Source organism: Taurulus bubalis, assembly GCF_910589615.1.
Source record: "Taurulus bubalis genome assembly, chromosome: 18".
Classification (NCBI taxonomy): domain Eukaryota; kingdom Metazoa; phylum Chordata; class Actinopteri; order Perciformes; family Cottidae; genus Taurulus; species Taurulus bubalis.
This window is the reverse complement of record NC_136606.1, coordinates 8,058,756-8,083,240: the sequence shown is the minus strand read 5'-3', so window position 1 is coordinate 8,083,240 and position 24,485 is coordinate 8,058,756. Positions and strand designations below refer to the sequence as shown.

At 41.6% G+C, this 24,485-nt stretch overlaps 1 protein-coding gene across 1 annotated transcript; it reads left to right on the top strand.

The window, feature by feature from the left end:
* Nucleotides 1–423: 423 nt before the first annotated feature.
* dnajb6b (DnaJ heat shock protein family (Hsp40) member B6b) lies at nt 424–22,882 on the top strand. Its single transcript, XM_079234056.1, has 10 exons — nt 424–511; nt 5,857–5,982; nt 7,938–8,047; nt 9,366–9,431; nt 9,786–9,890; nt 13,260–13,397; nt 13,487–13,655; nt 13,799–13,869; nt 20,482–20,640; nt 21,880–22,882. The coding sequence occupies exons 2-10, from the start codon at nt 5,918–5,920 to the stop codon at nt 21,987–21,989; spliced, it is 993 nt and encodes a 330-aa protein (XP_079090182.1). The 5' UTR covers nt 424–511; nt 5,857–5,917; the 3' UTR covers nt 21,990–22,882.
* The last annotated feature ends 1,603 nt before the right edge of the window (nt 22,883–24,485 follow it).

Below are 24,485 nucleotides of genomic sequence, written 5' to 3'. Positions count from 1 at the left end.
TTAGATATTTAAGCAATGCGGTTGTATGTTTTTTTTCTCACTTCGTTTCCACTTTAGTTCTCATTGGTAATTGTACATGACTTACAGTATCTCCCAAGTGAGCTTCACAGTTTTGAACATGTGGCTTGTTCTTCACTTGAAACACTTGTATTTACAATGTGCCTCTCATTCACTCATTCATACAGACACTGGTAGCAGGAAAGCAACCACTTAAGACCCTAAACAGTCAGGAGTTGAACCACCACCCCCTCACCCCCTGAATTATATTGGCATGTAATCAAACTGCAATATCGATAAGCCGTCGGATCAGACTTTGTGCATCCATGTGGCAATTCCGATATCCGACAGCACTTGAAAGCAGCAGTACCATAGTGGGCTAGTCGATAACAGTTCCTGCCGCTACACCACCAGCAACCAGCGGCTGCAGTTACGGAGCCGTACTCCGGAGAAGACGAGGGGAATAGCGACAAAAGAGAGGCCCCCCCTGAGCAGACACGTCCTTTTTAAACAGGTAAGCCTTTCTTCGAGAGATGTAAGCGGTGTAAGTTGTGCGTCGAGGCGGCTCGACTTTGCTGAGATATGCGTAACGTCCCCGTCTCCTGTCGCAGAGACCAAGTAACGCTACACGTAACGCTACATGTGGGGATGCTGTGGTGTCGCAACCTGATGTCCTTCCGCTATCGTCGGCATCATGAATTATATATACATATAGCAATATATATACACATGTGACAGTCATTATTATAACACGGTTGCAGTTGTCAGTTTGAGGACAGACTGGAGAAAAGCCCGCTCATGTTAAGTTAAGGTCGCCTAAAACATAACAAATGAGTGCAGCTCGCTGCTTTCCTCGGCTTTAGCCATACAAACCCAAACATGTGATAACTCAGCAACAGAAAACGCGCATTGTGATAATTATGAGAACGTGTGCATCTGCTGGAAAGGATAATATATAAAGATAGGGCTGTCTTTCCGTCTCCAGTCGGTTCAAACGTTACGTTATAGCTACTTGGGGAAGAAGGTCTGGCAATGCGAGACTAACGTTACCAGTCTAATATTAAAGTTCCGACTATTTTTAGAGGTGTTTTCACATGTTATGCAACGTATTTGGTATTCTGTTAATATCCTCATGCTTTCAGTCAATACATCTCAAAACCTGTCATTCGGCTGAGAGTCTTTCTTTTAGCCTGATGGTGTTTCCCACACAGTGGTGTCTGATTTGCCTGTTGATGGTAGCTTTGAATTTGAAGAATATGCAAACTTCTGGAAACTGACTGAAACATTAGTAATTTTGATTTTATTATCTATTAGATAATTAGATTTAACAATTCAGTGTAATGAAAACAGGAAAAGTAGTAAAAAGTAATGCATAAATAAAAAGATTAAGTGAAACCTTTTAAGAGGTATTAGATTATATCATACAGCACGTGTTATTGGCATTACACCTTTTGCCGGGAAATATATTACTACTATGTAAATACTTCTATACAAATGTTGTCACTTAAAAAATTGTTTGTAATGCAGTCATTTTATAATTTGAAGTATCTTTAAGTGACAAAGATGCTTTTTTGTTGACAAGTTTGACCACTTTTGACAAATAATGTAGTCCGGTTCGACTTTTGTGAGCCCCTCTTTATGAAGAACGGGTAAAGCAGAATAGTGCTAAACTACGGTGGTTAATGACTTCCAGTTGGTGCCTGGAGCAGATCAATTCTAACAGGTTTCCTTCCTGATTTCTCACACATTGAAATCTGTGAATGAATTCCCTGTCTAAGAGGACAATGCTCACTGCTGTTTGTGTGATGATAACCTCTTAGAAAATGTTTCCACTGATAGAAAAAGTGAAGGGAAAACTGATGAGCTGCTGATCATGTGCACACTGTATCTTCTTCAATCACAAACACTCCACTCCTCGCTATGAATCTTTTCAAGTAAGGTACATGCTTGTTAGTGTGCTGGTTTAGCTGCCATGTGTCTCTGTTCTGTCCGCTGTGATTTGTGTGAGGGGTTGTTTTTTCTGGATGCACACAGCTTGTTTTGTCCGTTGCTCTTATCTTGTTAATGCCAGATTTGTAGTGGTGTGAGAGAGTTCTTGGACACTGAGGGACCGGCTCCAGCTGCCTTTTTGTTGATTGCAATCACAGTGAGGGGCGACTTTGGACCCAGTGACAGATTTGTAACGGTATGACAAAACAGAAACCGAAATACTGAAGTCTAATCAGAGATTTTAATCAAGAGATTAAACCTAGAGTTTCTTTTCCAGTAATTAACTATGGAGTTGCGGTGCAGACGGACATTGTAAAAACATTTACAGCAGTGATGTGCCCTTTGACATGATGATGGTCGTCACTGTTATGGAAATGTCGTTGGCCTCCAATCCTGATCTGTATCCTATTATATTGAGTTTCTGGTTACTGAGTCTGATCCAATATTGGTTTTAATTATACATTTCTTAATTTTCTCTTGTGTAATTCAGCCAGGCACACTTGAACCTCGTTCAAATCAATAAAGCATCTTGGATAAAGACTTGATAGCTGCTGGATAGCTCTGCATTAAGAAACATCACATCTCTTCAACAGTATAAGACATTTTGCTCAGGGAATATCGTTTTGTATGATACATGTGGTGTCAGTTCAAATTTATTGTGACAGGGAGGTTTGGACAGCCTCTAAATACTGAACTTCAAATAGAGATACTACTTCTTTTCAAAGCCAGCTGGGGGATGTAGTCCCGTCTGAAAGTCCTGAGGGCCGTCGTCCTCATACACCACAAAGAGAAGGTTGTGGGTTTGAGATCCTCACAAGTTACCCTAACCCTAACCCTGTCATGCTTTCTCTTACCTTCACTGTGAGCTCCAAATGATACTTTGAGCTGAGGGTTTTAATTCCACCAGCTCTTAAACTACAACAGACAAAGGCCCTTGTAAACAACCATTACAGTGATTGATAATTACTGTAACTGCCTTTTAAAATGTACTTTAATGATAAAATCTCTAAATGTCAATGGAACAGCTTTTCCCCACAAGTCAATATCCAGCAAAAACAATAATACAATCATTTGGTTATGGACTGATCAGGGATTCCTGCACAGTACAAAAGCATTGCCAAATTAATGGAAAAATAGGCAAACACTGCTTTTCCATCTGTTTATCTTTGATTACCCTCTAATTAGCCAGAATTTTTAAAAGGCCTTAACTTTATTATTAATTTGCCTCCTTCTAGAGTTTTTTTCATTAAGAAATAACATAATAATGGACCGCTTCTGCTGTGATCTGATTAAGTTTTATAAGCACCCCCTCTGGTTCCCTGAGTCACTATGGGATAGAGTGACCCACATCTGTTGCTCACGCTGAGGCATAATTCACAGGAATGGAGCAGGGATCCATCAGATCTGGGTTAGCAGCTGTAATGCTACCACAAGGCATTAATCTGCACGTACATGCATGGATACTCACACTCCACAGAACCGTGAGTAACCACATCTCTAGCGGGCACTAGTGTCCATTAACTCCCCACTGCTGCAGGGGAACTGGTGGCAGGTGAGTGGGCCAGTAATGGCTGAAGTGAGGGGGAGAAAAGAACATCCATTTAATATGACGAGTCAGGACATTCAGTCTGTTTTTAGAGGAAAACCCGGAGGAAAACAATTACTTTCTGGGTCATAACTCTTCATTTTTAGATTGTGGTCTACACTAGGCTGTGGAGATGGAAAGGAGTTAATTCTAACAGTTAGGATTAGATGGGTTTTAAATCGGTAAACGCGGGGATTCAACAGAAAAAGAAAGTGTCAGAGGGGGAGTTGGAGTTGTGAAAGAGAGGAGTAAAGTGCCTGTGCCATGTCTCAACCAGGAGTCCCTTACTGGCACTGCCATGTGCCAGCGCCCTCAACCCCCCACACGCTCACAACACACACAAACACAATCTAGCTGCAAAGGCCACAGGTTATAAATAGCAAACAAACAGGACACAGTGGACTCCCTGTGCAAGTGGTCCTCACTGGTTTGTTTACCATTTTTAGTGCGATAGCGCAGATATCTCCGGATGATCAATGGTCGATTGTGGTTTTTCTTGGCATTTGTCCTCATTGTTTTAGTCGGACTGTTGCAATATGTTGCATGATTTTTGACAAATACGTGCCGAGTTGTTGGATTATTTTATTTGGGTGTGGATGGAAGCCCAGCATGTATATTTAAGTGTGTGTGCAACTTTGGCTTTGATTTACCAGGTTTGTGGCCTTTTTGTTAAGTTAAGTGAAATATGATTTTGCAGGCAAAAACACACAAACTGTGAATCTATGTAGCTTTATTCTGGGAGAAGAAACAGATCTGGCAGAAGAACTTGAAAACCAGAGCCTGCCTCGCTTGGATAGGCGTTGCCAGAAATATTTGACATGCTCTGTTTTAAGTCCCACCTACAACAAAAAATGTCATTAACAAACGATTATAAAAACCTGCTCCTCATGTGTGAGAGAGAATTTGTTTAATTCTGTTGGAGCATGAATAACACATGTCATTTTTCTCAAGTCAATACAATGTCAGTTTGTTGAAGGAACATTTAGTTGTGTGTGAAACCCCTCAGTGAACTACATCTCTCGTCTCACTGTTAACTACCACGCATATTTTTTTCTTGAAATACGGTCCCTTGGTGGTCAACTGGAATGGGATACTTTGCCTCTCTATTTGGCGTTATTTTTGGCCCAATGTCTTGTACAATTATAGTGGGACGACTGCACCGTGACTGACCATAGGTTGACACAGATGGTCAAGCCCATAAAAGGGGTCTTAGTGATTCATGTGATGGTTACAAGAAGGATAATGTGGGGTTGCTGTTCTGTAAACTCCTCCAGATACAATACCGGGCAGGAGAAAACCGCTAACGTAACTAGCATCTCTTGATATTATCCAATTGGTGAATACTTAAAAAAAAAAGAGAAAGAAAGCTAAAAGCATATTTGTATCCCCACAAACTAGTCTGCTGATAATGTGCTCCCTCGCGTCGGGTGTGACGCTAAGTCGAGAGCTGGCTGGCTGGGCATCCGAGTGATTGCAGCTTACGTTATCGGGGGCGGTTTAGGTAGCCGCTGACATTTTGGCAACTGTATCGGTCAGGTGATCCTTATCATCTTCGTCTCTGTGGCCTCTTTCTACATTAGAGAGGGAATTCTGCAGAAATGTTTTACACGAGGGTCAAATATCTGTTACTTCGAGTAGTCTGATATATTTTCGTATCCACCTCGAGATCAAGAACTCCTCCGTACGTTGGCAGCAATTGTTATCATATTCCGAGCCAACTATGTACAAAGAGCAGAAGAGAATGTGAGCGAGCGACTTTGATGACGATGTATTGGTGCAGGTTACTCTCTCTGTGTTGTAGAATTACCAATAAATTGGAAATCTGGGCCTAAAAGAAGAAGACCTGACTATCTTCTGACATTTCTTCATTAGACGTGTTCTGTCTTGTCTTTTAGAGGCTGAGCTTCATAACTTCAACATTAGGTCATGTATTAAGAAAGAAGAAGAAGTTCTTTATTGCTATATCCAAAACATTGATTCACATTTTCTCTCCTACAGCCTGAGGGTGAGGGATGATCACCTGATTATTATGTAATTTTTCTGGGCTTGTATTAGCTAACCTGTCCTCCTCTCTGCAGCTCTATTTCAGTGGAGTTGATTACATTGTTGGGTATTGCCACCCTGTTTAATGCCGTTGCCCCCTCCCGCCCCTTTTACAAATTGACCCCTCATGTCTGGAAGGGAGATATCTCGCCCGTCACACATGGCCACGCTCAGTCTCAGTTTGTTGGGCTTTATCTGTCCAAGCAAACATGTCTTAACAGAACTTAACTGTCTTTCCACAGAGGCCGCCACAAAGAGGACACTCTCATAGGACAGGAAATAGAAACCCGCACAGACGGCGCCATGCTGGAATACTACCAGACATTAGGAGTCCAGAAAAATGCATCTCAAGACGACATCAAAAAAGCGTAAGTGCCCCTGAGTATTTTTCTGCTCCATTTTCCCCCAGTATTGTTGGTAAATGTGGCCCACTCTGAATGGTGTAATAGGTTAATTATAGCCCCCTCTAGCTGTATAAACTGACACAAGGAGAGAGAGCAGAGAGGCTGCAATGCAGAAAGTTTCCACTCTTCTTCCTGTAACCTTGCCGCTGTCAAATACCTTCCCCCTACACTCACCCAGCACACGCAGAAGGCCCACTCAACAGTTTCTGTTAATCACACCTCCACAAACACCTTTTTTGTTTTGACAAGTGAAGGGTTTCCTATTAATTTAATTGAAATGTTAAATACGCCTGTTTTGAAATTAGCCACGCGCTCCAGTTATTTTCGGTAATGCAGCAAATCAATAGGTGGCATAAAAGCATGTGAGAAAGGATGAAGCTATTGGACATCAAATCAACCGGTGCATCCAATTTGCCAAGCATAGAAAGATAGCGAACGCTGAGTGCCATGCTATCTCTGGTCGGCAATAATTGAGTGCATAAAGTCAAACGTTATCTCCACTGACACCAATCAATAAGTCATATCTTCAGATTGTGACCTCGGCTCTCTCCCCTGGGTCTCTGATTGCAGAATTTGGTTCTAGGGGACAGCAATGTCACTCCACCACTTCTCTCCAGACTGAATACAATACATCCACAACTCTTGGATTGATCGCCATGAAATTTGGTTCAGAAATTCATGGTGCCCAGAAGACAACCAGATTAAATTGGTAATCCTCTGACATTTCCTCTAGCGCCACCAGCAGGTTGACTTCATTGGTTTTAAGTGAAATGTCTCGACAACTATTGGATGGATTGTCATGGAATTTGGTACCGCCGTTCATGTCCACCTCAGGATGAATCATCTTGAATTTCAGCTTTTCATTCAGCTCAAATCACCCGCTGTGCCCAGTGCCTTGTTGATGTCATATTGGACTTATCGTAATTATTTGAATAGTGTTCATGTTGTCAACTTCTAATTGCAAATTGGGAAACGTTTTTGAAAGCTTTGTTTTATCCCACTAACTAATACGGAGGTGCCTGGGGAAAAAAACGATCGCAGTGAGCGACCTCATTTCATCGATTGACGGGATGATCGACGATTGACTTACTGTCAGATGTTACAACACGACTCTCTGGTATCTGCGCCCTACTGTGCATTTAGAGATGTGTCTGGTGAAGCGACATGTCTGCCCGCCGAGCGCCCGAAATCAGCACACGCAACGAGTGAATTTTAAATTGGTCGACATGAAAATGGAAATGACCACCCAGTAACACTGCTTTCAGAGCAAGAGAATGTCTGCTGTCTCTTTTACTAGTGAACATACAGGCTTCTGACTTACAAAGACCGACACCACATTGTTCAACTTGGTCTGCCCGGCTGCCTATTGACATGCAGGCTTTAGATGTCACAGATTACAACAAAGACGTGGACTACAAAAAGGACCCATAAGGGAGTCAATCCCTGGATTGTGTGCATCCCTTTTTCCCGTCCGGAGTCTTGTCCACGTCATCAGTGTGTCCGCTCTGTGCCGGTGCTGCTGCTGGGCTTAGAAACAAACAGCTGATGCAGCGTAAGCCGCTGTGCGAGCCTCACGTCAGTGGAGTGCAGGCTGCCTTTGTTGTTTCTGCTTGAACTGGGTTTGGCTGGGGGCCAGTGTGTGTGCATGTATGTATTTGGGATGTGTGTGCGCATACGGGGGAGTCTGTGTGTTTGCTGTAGGCATGGTTGCCACCCTAAAAAAAGACTTGAATGTGGATATGTGTTTCTGATAGGGGGGATGTCCGTTATACATGCATACACATATTCCACATCCCATTATTAGGAACTGACTCTCTCTTCTTGGAATATCTACAGTATGTGACATACAGTACATGGTGTGTTTATCCACGTGTTGATGTAAATGTCAGTAATTTAACTGTCTGCCGTTTGTGCCTCAGTTACAGAAAATTGGCGTTGAAGTGGCATCCAGACAAGAACCCAGACCACAAGGAGGAAGCGGAGAAAAGGTTCAAAGAGCTGTCAGAGGCATATGAAGTGCTTTCAGATGGTAAGGTTTGTTTCTGTAGAGGGAGAAAGTATATCATGTAGCCATGTTAAGGGGAAACATATGAACCTGATGACTGATGTTTCTCTGACTGTCTAAACGGACATCTTGATTCATTAGCACCTCAAATTATAAAGTTGACATTTGTTGTCATATCTGCTGTTGGAGAAAAGTGAGTTTGGAGTTCCATGTCTGCTTACTAAAGCAGGATGTTGGTGTAAAAATGTTGCTCCTATTACCCTTCTTATACAGTCTATTACCAGTATGATCACAAAGTTATCAATCGTAGAACACACCTAAAATACCTTTATGGGGTCATAGAATATGTAAAGAAAGCTTTTAATTTGACCAGGTATCTCATTCCAACTTGCACTACTTTAAAGTTTTTGATCATTATAATTATTAATTCTAGGTAGGCAACAAAAAAGTGTAAAATGGATCATGCATCAAATGTGTAAAGCAGATAAATGTATTCATGATCCTGTTAAGTTAATTACGAGACTGTTGTAAATATTCAAATGTAGATTTTCGAACACAGTATGTAGTTCAGTAACAAGAAGCAGGTGTTGTTGCAGTGCAATGTCAGGTTTGTTTATGCTGGAATTAGTGTCTGTGGTCCAGAGTTTAATTGACGTGGTTCATTTTTACTTTCTGTTTGTCATATGATGTCATAAACAGTTATCAGTTGGCCTGTAAATGTGTTCAGACACTGATAGTTACGGCTTTTCTGACCGCTGAAGGGCAGCTTTGCACTCTTTGTACACAATACTCGATGCAAAGAACCCACATGCAGATGATCAAACTGATGGATAAGGATGTTTATTGACATCGTAAAAATTAAGTTGGCGACTCAGTCAGTTCAGCAGCAACAAGACATTACTGATTTTACAACAAGACTCCAATAAATATATAAGTTTAGATATTATAAGATAAATGAAATGCATAAAATAGTTGGATGTCATTTGGAAATGATTTTATGCCTCCACATCAGAGGCATTATGTTCTCCGGTCCATTCTCGTGATCTTTGCACCAAACATCCACCTGGACTCAAGGATGCAAGATGAGAATTTGGTGGGCAAAGGACAACGGTCAAGGTCATTGTGACACAATGACAATTTCACACAAACGTCTACGAGGGTCAAATGATGACATGACGTCGTTTTTGACAGACATGGATGTTGGCGGAGGCATATAGCCATGAGGCGGTAATTCTAGTTGAATGGGGTAGTTCATTTGATGCTAACTTTGTGACCCAACTGAAGTTTAAAATAAAACGGGATGGGAATGTTTTTATGAAAAGTCCTTCTCTTCCCACACCAGAAAGCAAGAGGAATACTTACGACAGATACGGCAAAGAAGGTCTTTCAGCAGGAGGAGGAGGAGGAGGTAAGGAGACGACAGGAGACGACGTTTGCAATAACAGAATATCAATTTCAGTGCCACAGAGATGAAAAGATTTCAGTCGTCAATTTGGAAGTGGAGAAATCTGATGAGGATTAAATATACGCTTTGATTTTGAGTCTATGTAGACTTGATGTTTTTTTTTTTTAGTGGCCTGGTTCCTGCACTATTCTGAGAGTTATTTAACCATCAACATGTATCAGTTATTCATTCAAAGTACAAACCGCTCGCTGTTGCGTTGGTATTTCTTATGACTTGTAATGATAGGGGCAGCTCTAATCCTGCTTCTGATAAATTCATTGTGTATTTTATGAGCCTTCACTGTTTTATGTTTTACAGGGGGCCATTACGATCACTTCGGCGGCGGCGGCTTCACATTCCGTAATCCCGATGACGTTTTCAGGGAATTCTTTGGCGGCAGAGATCCATTTGCAGATTTCTTTGGTAGGTCTCCTTTGATTCTGGCAAGGGGAAATGATGGGATTTCATGTATTCAAAGAGGAGGAAGAAAGAGCGACTGGAAAGTCATAAGAGTGCAGAGTAGGCAAAGGGTATTTTTGGCTGCATCATTTTATCTGGTCAAAAATATACACGGATGACCTGAGACGGCTCAAGAGAGACATCCAGTCAGTCTGAATTGTTTGTATTTTTCATTAGTTTGGCTGTTAGATAGATAGATAGATAGATAGATAGATAGATAGATAGATGTATACTTTATTCATCCCCAAGGGGGAATTAGTTTGTCACAGTGGCAGCAAGAAATAAAAAGACATTAAAAGAAATACATAAAAAAAAATAGCTGGCAGCCCCTGCTGTGTAGAAAGGTGAAAGATGGAGCATTGGACCAAGGAAATGTTCTGTAAAGCCGTGTGCTAATCCCCCACAGCACTGCAATGTGCATCTCCAATACTCAAAGCAGTGTTTTCGTCTACCACTAAATGTCACATGTTGGCCAACACGGAGCGTCTGCTGGATGTTGACCCTTCATTACGTAGCCTTCATCTCTGTGAGCCGAGGTTTAGACCTCTTAATTTACTCCGGCTTCTCTTTTAGAAAATAGTCTTTCCGATCGGGAAACGAGCTCCATGAAAGCAAAAGAAAATAACCGTCATATAAATAGATTAAACGCATAAAGGCGTCTGAATTTACAGCTATAAATATACAGAGCAAGCTTAGTTTAGGGTGGTTGGATTTACATTTTCATTTCCCATAGACTAGACTAGCCATTTCATTACAAAGATCATCTGAGCATAGCTGAAACAATTCATCAGTCAGTCCAGGGCAACTCATTTTATTAGTTATTAGTTATTTATACTCAAAATTGCCAAGCATTCGAGTTGAGAGGATTTAGTAATCTTCACTACAGCAAACTGACTTTTTGACTGTTACTTGATACAATGTTACCACAGGCTGTGTTTTTTTTCTTTTTTTTCTTCTTTGTTTCTCACTTTTTGAGGTTAAACAACGAGAATGTAATTGACTATGATTAATTTATAGTAAAAAATAACCGTTCGTAGTAGCCTTACATCTTAGTTTGTATGTTTTTGGCTCAATATTGAATTTATTCTCTTATTTCTAACCATTTTGACAGTTTGTGTTTTTGCAGCCACTTCTTTGTGATTTGTTTTAAAACTCAACAGATATCTTTTATTTCTTTCGTCCACCAATTCTCTGAGCATTTTCCCCTGACGTGCAAAATGATGGTAGCTTTTTAGGTGTTTTTTTTCCAATACCCTAGTACGCTGCTGGCTGAGGTAATATTCTGTTGACTAGTGGCTGCTCGTGTGGTACAATGACGGCTTCTCGTAGTGCCGGACTGCTGATTGTATCAGAGGTGTCAGTCGTTGTATAATGTCGTTATAGGAGTTTAAAGTCTGGCCTGGGTTGTCTGGGTTCAGCAAAAGGCTGATTGGGAGGCATGCGTAGTTCACCCTGTGTAGCTCTAAATATGGAGTTCAGACGCAGGCGGAGGATGGATTTGAACGTCTACATCACTCAACTGGAATGCTTTCAAAAATAGCTTCCGTATTAAAACAAAAGCAGATGTAATAACGCTGTGTGTCTCCATGTGTCGGAGCACATGTAGCTCGTGCAATGCGAGCACTCGAGCGTGGGTGAAGAACATAAAGTTATTGAAAGAACTGTAATCTAATATGTGAGTTCTTGAAAATGTGCTTTAAAAAAGGGGGTGGGGGATGGGGTGCTGAGTTAGAGCTTGTAGGGAAAGTCAAGTAATTTGTATTTGAGTGTTTTATTTAAACTGGCAACATGTTTTTAATGTATTTATTAGCATCAATACGATGGAGTGGTGGAGCTCAGCTGTTGCTGTTTACTCTCTGTTCACATTGCATCAGGGTTTGGCTTTTTTAAAGTGGTCCTTGTATACTGGAGAGAGTAAAGTTCAAGTTCTATTTTGACTGGGCACAAGCTTTATTATGCTTAATTGGCATGCAACAGGATATGTCCAAACATCCATCCTGTCAAGTTTATTTCACCTCTATATTTAGTGATTTTCCTTGGATAGATCTATATAAAGAAACTTTTTGGTTTGACTTTCCTTAAGATGGCAGCCGTGAGGGGGAAAAAAAGAAAGTTAAAAAAAAAAAATCCCATCCAGTTCTCTCTGTCCAGCACCTCGTCTCAGTGAGCAGCAGCTGGTCTTGTAGATCTGTCATTTGTGTGTGTGTGTGTGTGTGTGTGTGTGAGTGACACACACAAATACAGATTCACACGATGATGTGCCAAGAACGACCATTCTCAAATGAACATGTGAAGGAAGTAGTGAGGTGAAGGAGATATTAACAGACGTTTTTTTGGACATAGGCAAAGAAATCTATCTTCTTTGTAACCTATTGACACTATTATTTCAATGTATGCGCTGCTTGTACATCCTGTGCCATGTTGTAAAGGTGTGGCACATTCCTCTCCCACTGTTTTTCTTCTTCTGTCAGAGCACATACGTGAGAGCGAGAAGGCCTTGACCTTTATCTCTTTGTGTACACTAATGATGTACAACAGCAATAAACAGGAATTCTTACAGTATGTGTACGCAGCATTTGTCAGCCTCTCTCTTCCCTCCTCTCTCTCTGCCGTCTTACTGACTGAGCTGTCTCCTCTAGTGTCTTCTTCGAGGTAAATGGACGGTAGTGCAGTTACAACAGGGGTCAGGGGATACTTTTATTTAAAGCTTTCTTTCAAAGGGAACACGAAAAGCTTTATTGTTGCTGCTTCGGTACATTCAAGGTTGAAGGCGGAGTCTTCTTTCAGCAAACGGTGCCAGTGCGCCAGCCTTAGCCTGCTGGGACGACCCAGATTGGCAGCATGCAATTAGTAGCATGTCCACAGGGCTTCAGGATGAGAATTAGTGGTGGGCACTTTGACGGTTAAGATTGTTCCAGAAATTACAAACTCATGCTGCTAAATCCACCACTTTTAGAAGCTGTGCCTCAAAGCTGCTCTAATCAATATGTCTCTATTAACAACAGATCAAATAGCTGTAAAGTGAAAGGGGTCACTGGTAGGGACAAACACACAGATTTGGATGAAAGCGGCTGTGTATTTTGTATTTTACATTGATATCTGCTGGATGTGTAAGGCAACACATTATATCAACTACAAAGTGTATACATCAGTGTTAAAAAAAATCCATTCAGATTTCATGTTTTTTTTTAAACTGAAGGGGAAAAAAAGCACAAACTACCATGATTTTGTAATACAAAATGAGCTGAAAGTCTTTAACCCTAGCCCCCCCCCCCCCCTCCCCATCCCCCCTTCTTAATTTCTCAGTCATTTCTTCTATGTTTCCCCCGACAGCTGATGACACCTTTGACAATTTCTTCGGAGGCAGTCACAGTCGCCAGAGGGGCGCGAGCCGAGGCAGGATGGGGGGGTCGCTCTATGGTTTCGGGAGTTTCCCAGCGTTTGGGCCCGCCCTCTCAGGGTTCAATTCAGGTCCATACATCCCAACAAACGACTCCACATTATGAATTCATGATGCTTTTCAAATTTTTACTGAAAGGGTGCTTTTTTTTTTTTTACAGGTTATAGCCCATTTGGAGACATGGGTGGAGGAGGATTCACTTCCTTCTCTTCTTCATCTTTTGGCGGAGGAGGAGGAATGGGAGGCGGAATGGGAGGAGGAATGGGTAACTTCAAATCTGTGTCGACCTCCACCAAGTTTATCAATGGCAGAAAGATTACTACAAAACGGTAATTAAGAGCCCAGCATTTTTAAAAGAGTAGTTTGACATCTTCTCGTCTAACCCTCGGGAAGAAAGGCATATCTCCCAAATATCCTTCAGACCTCCTTGCCAGTCTGACTTTCTGATGTCTGCTTTTCGTGTTTTCTCCAGGATTGTGGAGAACGGCCAGGAGCGGGTAGAAGTGGAGGAGGATGGTCAGATAAAGTCCCTAACAGTTAATGGTAAGGAGCAGCTCCTAAGACTGGATAACAAGTAATTATCTCGCCACAACACTTGACCAACAGGTTTTACACTTGGATAAAAGTCGCCCAGTGACTATGTTTGGTACCAACAGTTGGTCTCTCCTCTCTCTCTCCTCCTGCATCTCATTCCAGAAGAACAATTTTTCTCATTTTAGCTCAGCCGCAAGGGAGGTGAGAGAGATGTCATAGTATTTGTACATTTGTATTTATTCCATTATTATGGGGGGGACCATCTTTTGGGGGTTTTTGTTTACTACAACATTTAAATTGTACTTTTTTTTTATTTTTATTTCTGCCAGAAGCACAACGCTCGGGGACATGCTTTATATATATATATATATATTTTATTTTGTTCCTTTGCGGTGAAAGTTGTTTTTGTCGCTGGAAAACAAGATGCTGTACAATTGGATTTAAGCATGTCATTTTTGCTCTTTTCAATTGACCAATTTAACAAGTGAATGATCAAAGCTTACCCACTTCACCCTAATGTCTTTAACTTGAACTTCACCCTGCTAACATGTTAGCTGTTACCATGTTCACGCGTGTGTACTATGAATGACATACATCATTAATAACTTAATTGGAATAACACAAATTTTTCTTACTTTAACATTTGTTTGTGTATTTGGAAATACCACAGTATGTTTGTTGGATTTGTTTTTGCATGATTGCTGAGTCCAGGAGGCTGCTTTTTGTAGTTTCACTGTAACAAATTCAGCCACTCGAACTATGAACGTAGACCGCACAATACCTTACACTGTTACCGGACAGACAGGGGAATTTTCATTCTTTGTAAAAAGAGAAACCAAAATAAAGAGTTCAGGTTTGATCAATAAACTTCAGTTCGTGGAAAGTCTGCTGCAGTCACCTGGTGTCTTTGTCATGTTTCCTTTTGGCTTGAGTGGCTTCTTACCATCTCACTCTTCCTGGATGTATACTATGAGATGTGTGTGTGCTTGTGCCTGATCACATTTCAAACCTGCTTCACACAACCGCAATAAAGGAAACCACCGCGGCTGCTTCTTGTGGTACACTCACCCATACAGCTCACGGTGTGGACTATTTTAACCTACTAATGCCTGGTGACTCACATTAGGGCTTGGCCACAGATTACACTGTGTGTGCTTTCACTGAAATAATCCTTTTCATCATTTAATAAAATAATAAATCATGGGGAAAATTTACTTTGTTTTCAACATAAACACATCATCCTCGAACCCTGAGGTGTATTTTTTTCTTTAATGTGCGGTAGGTATGCGTTACCTTTTACTTCCCAGATGAGACGGTAACGACAGGATTCATGTGCTCTTCTTCATGTTTCTTTATCTCTGTCTTCGCTCCTCCCATCAGGACATTTTTATGGGCGGTTTGTAAAAGTGCTGATGGTACACCTCCTTTTGAATTCGCCCTCAAACCCAACCTGAGCTCTGCAGAGACATTGAGCCAAACTAGGGACTCAAAAGTTAACTAATTGTTGAGCTACACAAGAAGTCATCTCCTAGCTGAGAAACTCCCATCACTGTTTACATTTTGACTCATTCAGAGACAATAAAAACGCAGGTCTGCTATCTTTTAGATACACGGCCTGATGGGCTCAGATTCAGAGTTAGATTTAGTGGTATGATTGCAGTCGGCTCAGAGGTCACTGTGTGTGTGTGTGTGTGTGTGTGTGTGTGTGTGTGTGTGTGTGTGTGTGTGTGTGTGTGTGTGTGTGTGTGTGTGTGTGTGTGTGTGTGTGTGTGTGTGTGTGTGTGTGTGTGTGTGTGTGTGTGTGTGTGTTGAGGAATGTGCTTGGGGCTAGTTTATTTACACAAGCCTCACTGCATATTTTTGTGAGAGACAAGTCTGGAGTGAGAGAAACTGAGGAGCAGGAAGAGGCCATGAGTCAAGCTGCAGCATTAAGGACCGGTTTAGTTTAAGGTTCTGACATTTAGCATAAAAGAATGTACTATGTTTGTGTTTTTTAAGACGTGAATGCTATTTCTACTACTATTTGACTTATTTTTGTTGCTCAATTTCTTTATCATCAGTGCTGATTGAAGGGGCGTTTGCGCTTGTGCAGTCCTGTTGCTAGGTGACACTGCAGCCCAGTCCCCGTCTCTATTGCTTACATAGCCCCCCCTCTCTGTAAATGTGATGAGTAAATGAAGGATGGGTGTTGTGTACAGGGATTACCACACAGACTAGCAATAAGCCGCTCAATTTAATCACTAATAATATGATCATCTTTGGATCGATACAAATACCGTCCGCATTAGATGTTCATGTCGTCAGTGGGGAGCAGTTTAATAGGTGTTGCGGTAGCAGTGATTGCATTTCTGGTGCAATAGCTCCCTCTCCTGGTTCCTGGGATGGTGTGCAAGAACTACAACCACAAGTTAAAACATTGGTGCATTTTGAACAACAGTTCCCATAATTTGGGAAACTTGAAGTCGGCCGACAAGTTCCATGGACCTGACCGTTTTGGCCTTTATTGGTTCCACTTTGTTTCCAAAAGGGCAGCATTAAAAGTATGCAGACTATTAGCAGTTTCTGACTGCAATGTGCAGATGTGTGTACAGATGCAATACTTTGATCCTGAAGGCAACTTAAAAAATAAGAAGATTATTCTTCGGCTTGTTCCTTAGTTATGAGGAGAGTCCTTTTTGTATGAATTCTTGAAGCTGATTGGACCGTTATTCTCGATGGACATGATGACATTCACGGATAGTTTAAATCAATCTGAATCTGAAATAATGCATATTGTTTATGTATGTTCAGGTTTACTTCATTTAAGACCACGAGAATGAGTAAGATGTTTTCACGCAGAGTTGGTCAATCCGGAGTTAAGCCAGTGGCGGGCCGTGCGTTTTCAAGCTAGGCCTTCAGTGCCATATAGTCCACATCAGGGGCGGACAAAAAAGTGTCCCGGGAGTTGCTGTCACAGACCGACCCACTCAATACGGCGTGCTGCTCAATACGCGGCGCGTTCATACAGCCCACCATGTGTTGACAGCAGGCACCCACTCCGCCACACGGCACCACCACGAGCATGGAGGGAGGTCACACAGGGAGCGTGGACCGACCCACGAAGCCTCAACCACCAGCGGACACCCCCGCCGAGCAACGCACAGTTACGCAGCGCCTCTCGGTCGGACGCCTCCAACCTCGCCTCCGCGATGTTGTGCGTCCTGACTGACCCACCTAACCAGTTCAACCCTGTATAGACAGCACCATAGACACATCAACACAACGCCACCGCAGATGACAAAACACAAAAAGCAGGAAACTTACCAGATGCTGTTCATTAAAGACAAAGTCCATCCGCTCTCTTTAAAAACAAAAAAAGTTCCAGGGTGTGTACTGACCAATCACAGCGCACGTTAATGGTCACGCGGGCCCTGTGGCAAAACAGATGCTAGAAGGCCTTCTCATATAGTTTAATCGGCTCTCGATTCCATACAGAAACAGTGATGTGATTGGATGAGCGCTGTTAACCAGGTCATTAAACAGCGGCCATGCCGCGCCATGCAGCAGGCTGAAGGCAACAGAGGAACACAGGAGCTGTGTAGTGAGAAAATAAGCTAATAGGGAAAAATAATTATAATACATGTAGTGAATTTGTGAAAAACAATTGAACTATAAAATAGCTATAACTTAAAAAAAAAAATCTGTTAAATTGTGATTCTGTTTAGGCCAGCAGAGAAGGCCCGTCACTGAGTTAAGCCCAACATCAATAACTAGCTCCACCCCTTAGTGTGCATCTCTATAAACTGTGAGAGATGTGTGTTTTTCTTATTTCCTAACTGGATAATCATTTTAGGATCATATGTGTCTCCATGTGTCCATGTATGGGGTCCCACTCCTTAAGGAGACATGTCTTAGAGTTCATGTCAAATAAGAGGTGTAGCGGTTAAGTAAAAATCATTAGAACTTTAATTTTATTTAGGCTTTTCTGATGTCTGAGGGAGAGTGAAATTCCTGCTATTAACCAGACATTTGAATTTAAAGCTGGACCCTCTTGTGGCCACTAGGGGGCACTGTTTGTGTACAAAAGACAGCATGACATCATCTGGCCAAATGAAAATTTCATGAACAGGACTCGGATACTGAAGAAACCAGTGGTAGGATAACCGGAGCAGCTTGTTACATTCATAGAACCATGACTTTGTATTACATTATTAATGATTAAACTTTAATTTCTTAGATTTACTCATCACTATTTATATAACATTGACAGTATTAGTTTTATTATTTATGATTTTACCAAATTAGCTCTGTATTACTTGTGAGAAATAAAGACTTGTATCCTCTACTCCTGCATCCATCCATTCCAATATGACACACAATACTGTGATTTCCTGTCCCAGAGTTTCCTCATGTTATGAAAGATGACTTCCTGTCGGCAGAGAGAAGCATCCGGTGTAACCCCCCCCCGCCCCTCTCCTCTTCCCACTCCTCGTCTCTTGACAGCTTAGTGTGAAGCATCGAGAAGGAACCGGAGCCGCTGGCCACTTTATGAACGATGGCAAAGATAAGCTGCCAGCTTCTCTTGGGCCGTGTCTGAACGAGGACACGGCCTGTATCTCAGTAGTGCAGTCACATCAGCACCACACCAGATGTCTTGAACCACGCAAAGGTGGACTGTTGAAAATAACCTGGTCCCACAGTTAAAGTTGTCATGTAGGGTTAACCTCCCCCTGAGCAGTGCTTTATTTTCGGCTTTAGCCTTCAGCCGGCTGCTTTTGTCTGTCGCACAAAGAGTTTGTGTGTGTTTAGGTGTTAACCCGGGTGTTGGTGCATGTGTACACGCTCCTGCATTGCAGTCCAGACGGTGTGTATCAAGCAACGTTTACAGACTCGCACTGCAGTGTGCAGCCTGGAGACAAATGACAGGCACTCTGGAGACAATAGCTGCAAATGAGACCATCCAGAACCGTGTTCACTCTGCTTTTCAAATTTAAGTCCTTGATCCAGAAAATAAAAGGACGCCTTTTTTGAGCATTAAAAGATCTCATTATCATCAGTGCACGTTGATATTGTCTTTGTGGAAATTAATTAACTGATGATGGATTATGTGACTTGATAGCGGAAGGAATCTTATCACCTAGGTAACCCGGCCCATAATTGCCCAAAATATTGATCCTTTGGAACAAAGCGCACAAGCTTGGAGTTACATGCATGTTGGCTTAATCCGGCTGAGTGGATCACCAGTTGAATGCAAGTTGGGATTAGTTGTTTTTCCAGAAGCTGGATAGAGAACCAGTAGCTGTGAGAGCCTTGAGAGTAAAGCCACCAATTGTCCTGTTTCTGTTGGGTCCTCTGGGTGCTTGTCTCTAAAAGTCTATTCAATTTAAAAAGCTGCTTTGAAAACTCCAACATAAAGAAGTGTGGGACTAAAAGAACATAAATCACTTGTTTTTCCGCATAAAAATAAACTGCATATCGCGAGAATACTCCAATATCGACCTTGACACAATGGAAAAAGCATTTGAGACAAAGAAATCGACTCGGGGCATGATGGAGGTCCCGCAGTAATACGATGCCTATTCAAAGAGAAGTGAAATCTAGTGATGTCTTTATCTCTGTTTAGACCTGAGCACATGCAGCCGTCCTTGATTGCCTAAAAACCCTTTAGCTCCTTCAGACAGCATGGAGAGAACGCCATCTCCTTCTAGCGTCACATAAAGCTGAGTGCTACAATATAGCCACCATCTTTCCTTGTAGTAGAAATGTACATTTATGAATAAAATCACGATATGTTTATGTTGAGGTTCTCCCACAGGTGTACAGCAATATGTCAAACAAAGCTGTCACGTCTCTAATGGCTTCTGATGTGTTTAAGGCCGGGCTCTCACGCGCCACGCAGGGGATTTTTAAATGCTGGTGCCGATCGTCCTCTAAATGGAACCAGGTTCAGCACGGCAAGCATCTGGCCCCCTTTCTTCTCCTCTCCACTGCCTTAATTACGCAACACAATGGCGATGAGATCTGCCTGTAATCTCGCAGCATAATAAGTCCCCCCCCCACCCTCTATACCCTGCCTGCCACTAATTCAATATAAATGTAAATTACCTAGAGAGAAGAATAACCAAATCTCATTTTATTTACATGACTAATCACAATAAAGTCAGGCAGATGAAATATGAATGAAATGGTTGGCGTTTGAAAGGAAGGAAGGCTCTATGTCGCCTTAGGGACTCTTTCAACTTCTTGTTTTATACCATCTTTGTTGTTTCATGTTGGTAACATCAATAGGCCGATTCATTTTTTTCCACTTGTGCTCAACTTGCTGTAATATGTGTTTTTTCTTGTCTGATTGTATTCACACTGCCAAGGGCACCACAAGGTAATATGTTTTCCTTTCAGATTACTTTTTTTTTTGCACCACACATCTCATGTCAGAAGGCTGAAATCCAAAGACGATACACAGATGAAGAAAAACACAATAATAATATTAATATATATATATATATATATATATATATATATATATATATATATATATATATATATATATATATATAATATGTTGGTTTGAACACCTTAGGCCATCCATCCAGACGGGTTTAGGTGTGATTCATTCCCACTCTGCTCTGCCCACACCCACAGACGTGGCAGCCGAAGATCCCTTGGAGGAAGACTTTCGCCGCCGCAGACAGATTGCACTACCCGGCCTCGGGCTGCACCAGCGCTACCTGAAGAACTCTGCCCAGAACCCCTCGGAGGAAGAGGAGGAACACGGCCTACAGAGCCTGGGACTAACGAGAGGTACGCCCACCCGCCACCACAGAGCTGATTAATTACCAGCACACGGGGTCTCCTTTAAAGAGTAGGGTCTTAATAAGCGCAGCTAATTGTCTCCTTTTGTGTCTGGTGGCCACACAAAGGGCGATGACGGAGAGTGGCGCGTTTGATTGGCAGGTGTAAACACCCAGGACGAGGTGTTGATTAGGCAGCTCTGTTCTGCGGTGCAGTAACTACCAGAGGTCAGAGGTCGCCCTCTGTTTTCCTTCATAGGGTCAAAAAGTCCCACACAAAAGCTGAGCAATTATCTGCAACACACAGTCGCGGTCACGGAGGGTTTTATAATAGAAGCTTCGTTAGTTAAGGAGGGAACCTTTAATTTAACTGTGCATACTTCCTGCTGGGATGCAAACAAAGGCCCTAATGCTCTGTCTGAGATAATGACACAAGCTACTCAAATACGGGTCCTTGGAGAGTGTGTTTTTAACTACTTCAGCCGGCTGAAAGTAAGAGTCTTAAAAAGTCTGTTCCACTGTCTAATCATTCACTCTTTCTAGAGTGTTTACAAGCTGTGACTAATGGCTTTATTTATAGTTAATTAATAATTTACTAATGTGTTATAGATTAGTTACAAATCATTGACGAGAACAACATTTTGTCTACTGGTGTTTATTATGTTAATCCTCTCGCCTCACACTTGTTTGTGTTTTTTAGCTCCTAAATTAACATTAAGGCCATTTGGTCTTTGGGCTTTTGGAAAAGGGTTTCAGGGCGTCTAGACCACAGTGAACCACATATGAACATTTGTTAGCTTAAAATATGGATGTGTTGCACATTTTCCTTTTAAAACGATTGCATTTAAGATTGATTGACGTGTAGAGTAATATGTATGTGCCCGGCCAAGCACACTTTGTGATATTAGAGTGTCCTTTTTACTCTTTGGTTGTTAAACAACTCTACCACCTACCAGGTTTAGTGCTGGGATTTTCCCTGGACAGAGCCATGTTTTCCCCCTGTTAGGTGCAGCTAATTGGCAGCTGGTGCTCGGGTCATGTTTAGCAGACAGACAGGAGAGGAGTGTCAATCTTCTCATCACCTCTCAGCAAGAAAGCAAAAAAGTTGTGTTCAGTGACTCAACAGCCAGAGAGTTTTTTCACAACCTGGAAACCCACAACTTGATTTTGAATAAATAACTGATCTATTAGTCCCTATAATAATCTTAAATATTTGCATATTTCATGAAAATGTTCTTCTATTTTGTAGGACACACGGACACGAAGAGGAAGAAACTGTGGCTAAAGGACGCAGAGTCCAAAAAGAAAAGGGCTCCTCGACTCTTCCCTCGATTTGGTGGACTTGGTACCTTTTATTAAACGCCCTCAAACAAACACACACACAAACATATATCTGCTGGCAGAAGTGCCATCAATCATATGGGGCATAAGTCCATCTTTGCTATGTATCAGAGGCCCAACATCCCCACTGCTGCGCTGTGTCTCCCCTTGTATATCAGCAGCAGTGCATAGCGTAACTTCTGCCTGCATTCACGAGCGGTAGCCTGCAGAGAATACGCTTCAATGTTTGGTTTTTATCTTGAATACATTTTTAGTCGTTAAGCTTTTGCTATTGCTGTATTTATTATGGGTTGGCCCTGTGGATGGATCGTAACTTTATTAATCTCCTATGATTGGACTTTTCCACTTTTTACAGCACACTTTTTCAGAAAGTGTGTTTGAAAGAGTTCAGGTGGAAGGAGAGTTACACTTGCAGCCTTGTTTATGACGAGCGTGGAAATCTCTGCATTAATACCATGTAGCATGTGAGAATAAGTGAAGGGCAAGATATTTAGTGGATTATCTCAATAGCGACAAGGAGGGAGAGGGACACCTCGGGAATGTGAGAGTAAAGCAGAATGAAAGCATTGAAGAGTGAGTTTTATTACACACAAAAATGCCCAGTCCTTCATCATACATTAACGCTGACAATCAATACTCTGGAAGCAAGGTTGTTCACTCTTTTGCCCACTACTCCAACAGAGTGAAAAATAGCTACGCCCTCGAAGTTATTTTCTTTTTTTTGTGGGATTCTTTGTACCGAGTAGATTCAGCAATATGTTAACCTTCCATGGGTGTTTTTGTAAAAAGATTTCTAAAGCTGAATAAGGTTTCTCTCATCTGATTTGCCCTCGACATTACTGTAAGCTGAAATGTAGAAATGTTCATTTTTTTATGGACTCCTACCAATAAATGCTTCGAGAAATACGTACCCTCATGGGTAATCAACTTTTCATTGTTTCATATAGTATCATATCTTTTAGATTACTTTATTAGTCCTGAGAGAGAGTTCTAGTTTGGTTGCCCATGCATAAATAACAAGAGACTCAAATCAGACACTTCATAGCCGATCACATAATATAAGCCACAGCACTTGGGGACCGCACATTAAGCTGTAAACACACCAACGATGTTGGGGAAGTTGTCACCATATAAAGTGGATTTGGCTTATATGTTGGCAAAAATGTATATAACCAGCAGCCACATTAGCTTTCATTTGAAGTCCAATATTCACTCTTATTTTACCTCCCTTTTGGTCTCCACCACCTCTGAAGGGACATATCTAGCTACGGTAGTTGCGAACTTTGACGGTACTTTTTGGTGCTGATCGGGGAGAGTACAGGACAAGAAAAGTTGCTGAAAGACACTGAAATGGCTCAACGAGTCTTGTGATAATTCTGTATTGATTCTTTACTATTGGCGACCCCTTTCAGATTACACATAGTCATTGTTAATATAATAATATATGGATACTGCATACTGCTTTAATCGTATTTCTCCCTGGCTACAGCATCAACAATACCTCACACACACACAGCAATACAATATTGTTAATTAAGTGGAGAAACACATAATCATCAAACACTGTGCGACACTGCCAACTCTTAATCAACTTGTATTTATTCTTTGTTTCCAATGCCAAGTCACCTGAGCGGCAGTGTCTCTGTCCTATAGTAAATGTTCTGTACCAACTGCTCTCCAAAGCACAGTAATTGAATTGAAGCAGGGACAAAACACCCTGGATTTTCCTGTCACATGGGCAGAGCCCTGGAAGGAGCAGTTTTCCCAGATTATTTTGAATGAGCCTGTAGTGTTTTGTATTATTCATGTGGCAGAATGAATGCATATGACACAGCTAGTCTCTAAGGGTTTAATTAAACAGTGTCGAAGCAGTGGCCCATCTCCATCCATTGCCTTACTTATGCAGCCCTCCTCCTTAAGTCATTACACAACTGTTTCTTACTGCGTCAAAAAAAAACTGTGAAATCCTCCTATTGACTTCCACTCTGAGGACATATACCTCCCGAGGAGCGAAGAGCACATCGACAGCTCACTGTCAAGCTCCCCGTCAACCCCTGTCTGCCTCCTTTTAAAAGAAAAATAACCCACTTACACCCGAATGAAGCCGAGAACCTATCGACACCCATCACCACATGGAGAGAAATCATTAAGTACATACACTGAGAATGAGAATGAAATGAAAGTTACAACCCAGTGTGTTTTTATATATAATAATGTTAAAATAAATTTTATAAAATAAAATAAAGAGATTTTGTAGTCAAAAAGAAGTATAAAAAACAAGTTCTTAAGGTTCAGATTTGTAAACTCAAGTAAATACACTAGTGGAATACATCATTACAATTCTACACAATGAGCTAAAAGCAACATAGTGTCCCAACATGACAAATAACAATAATATTTGTTTTGTGTCCAAAAAAAACTGTATAAAATCCAAGTAAATAGACAATGTAGGCTGTTTTGAGGCAACGGTTTGGTTATAGCACTAAGTGTGTCATCTGTAGTTTCACACATCAT

What these genes read in the sequence shown, in the direction of transcription:
- dnajb6b (XM_079234056.1), top strand. Translation starts at nt 5,918, where the DNA reads ATGCTGGAATACTACCAGACATTAGGAGTCCAGAAAAATGCATCTCAA. An exon ending in AGCAGGAGGAGGAGGAGGAG is followed by an intron (nt 9,432 to 9,785) that starts GTAAGGAGACGA and finishes TATGTTTTACAG; the next exon opens with GGGGCCATTACGATCACTTC. An exon ending in TCCATTTGCAGATTTCTTTG is followed by an intron (nt 9,891 to 13,259) that starts GTAGGTCTCCTT and finishes TTCCCCCGACAG; the next exon opens with CTGATGACACCTTTGACAAT.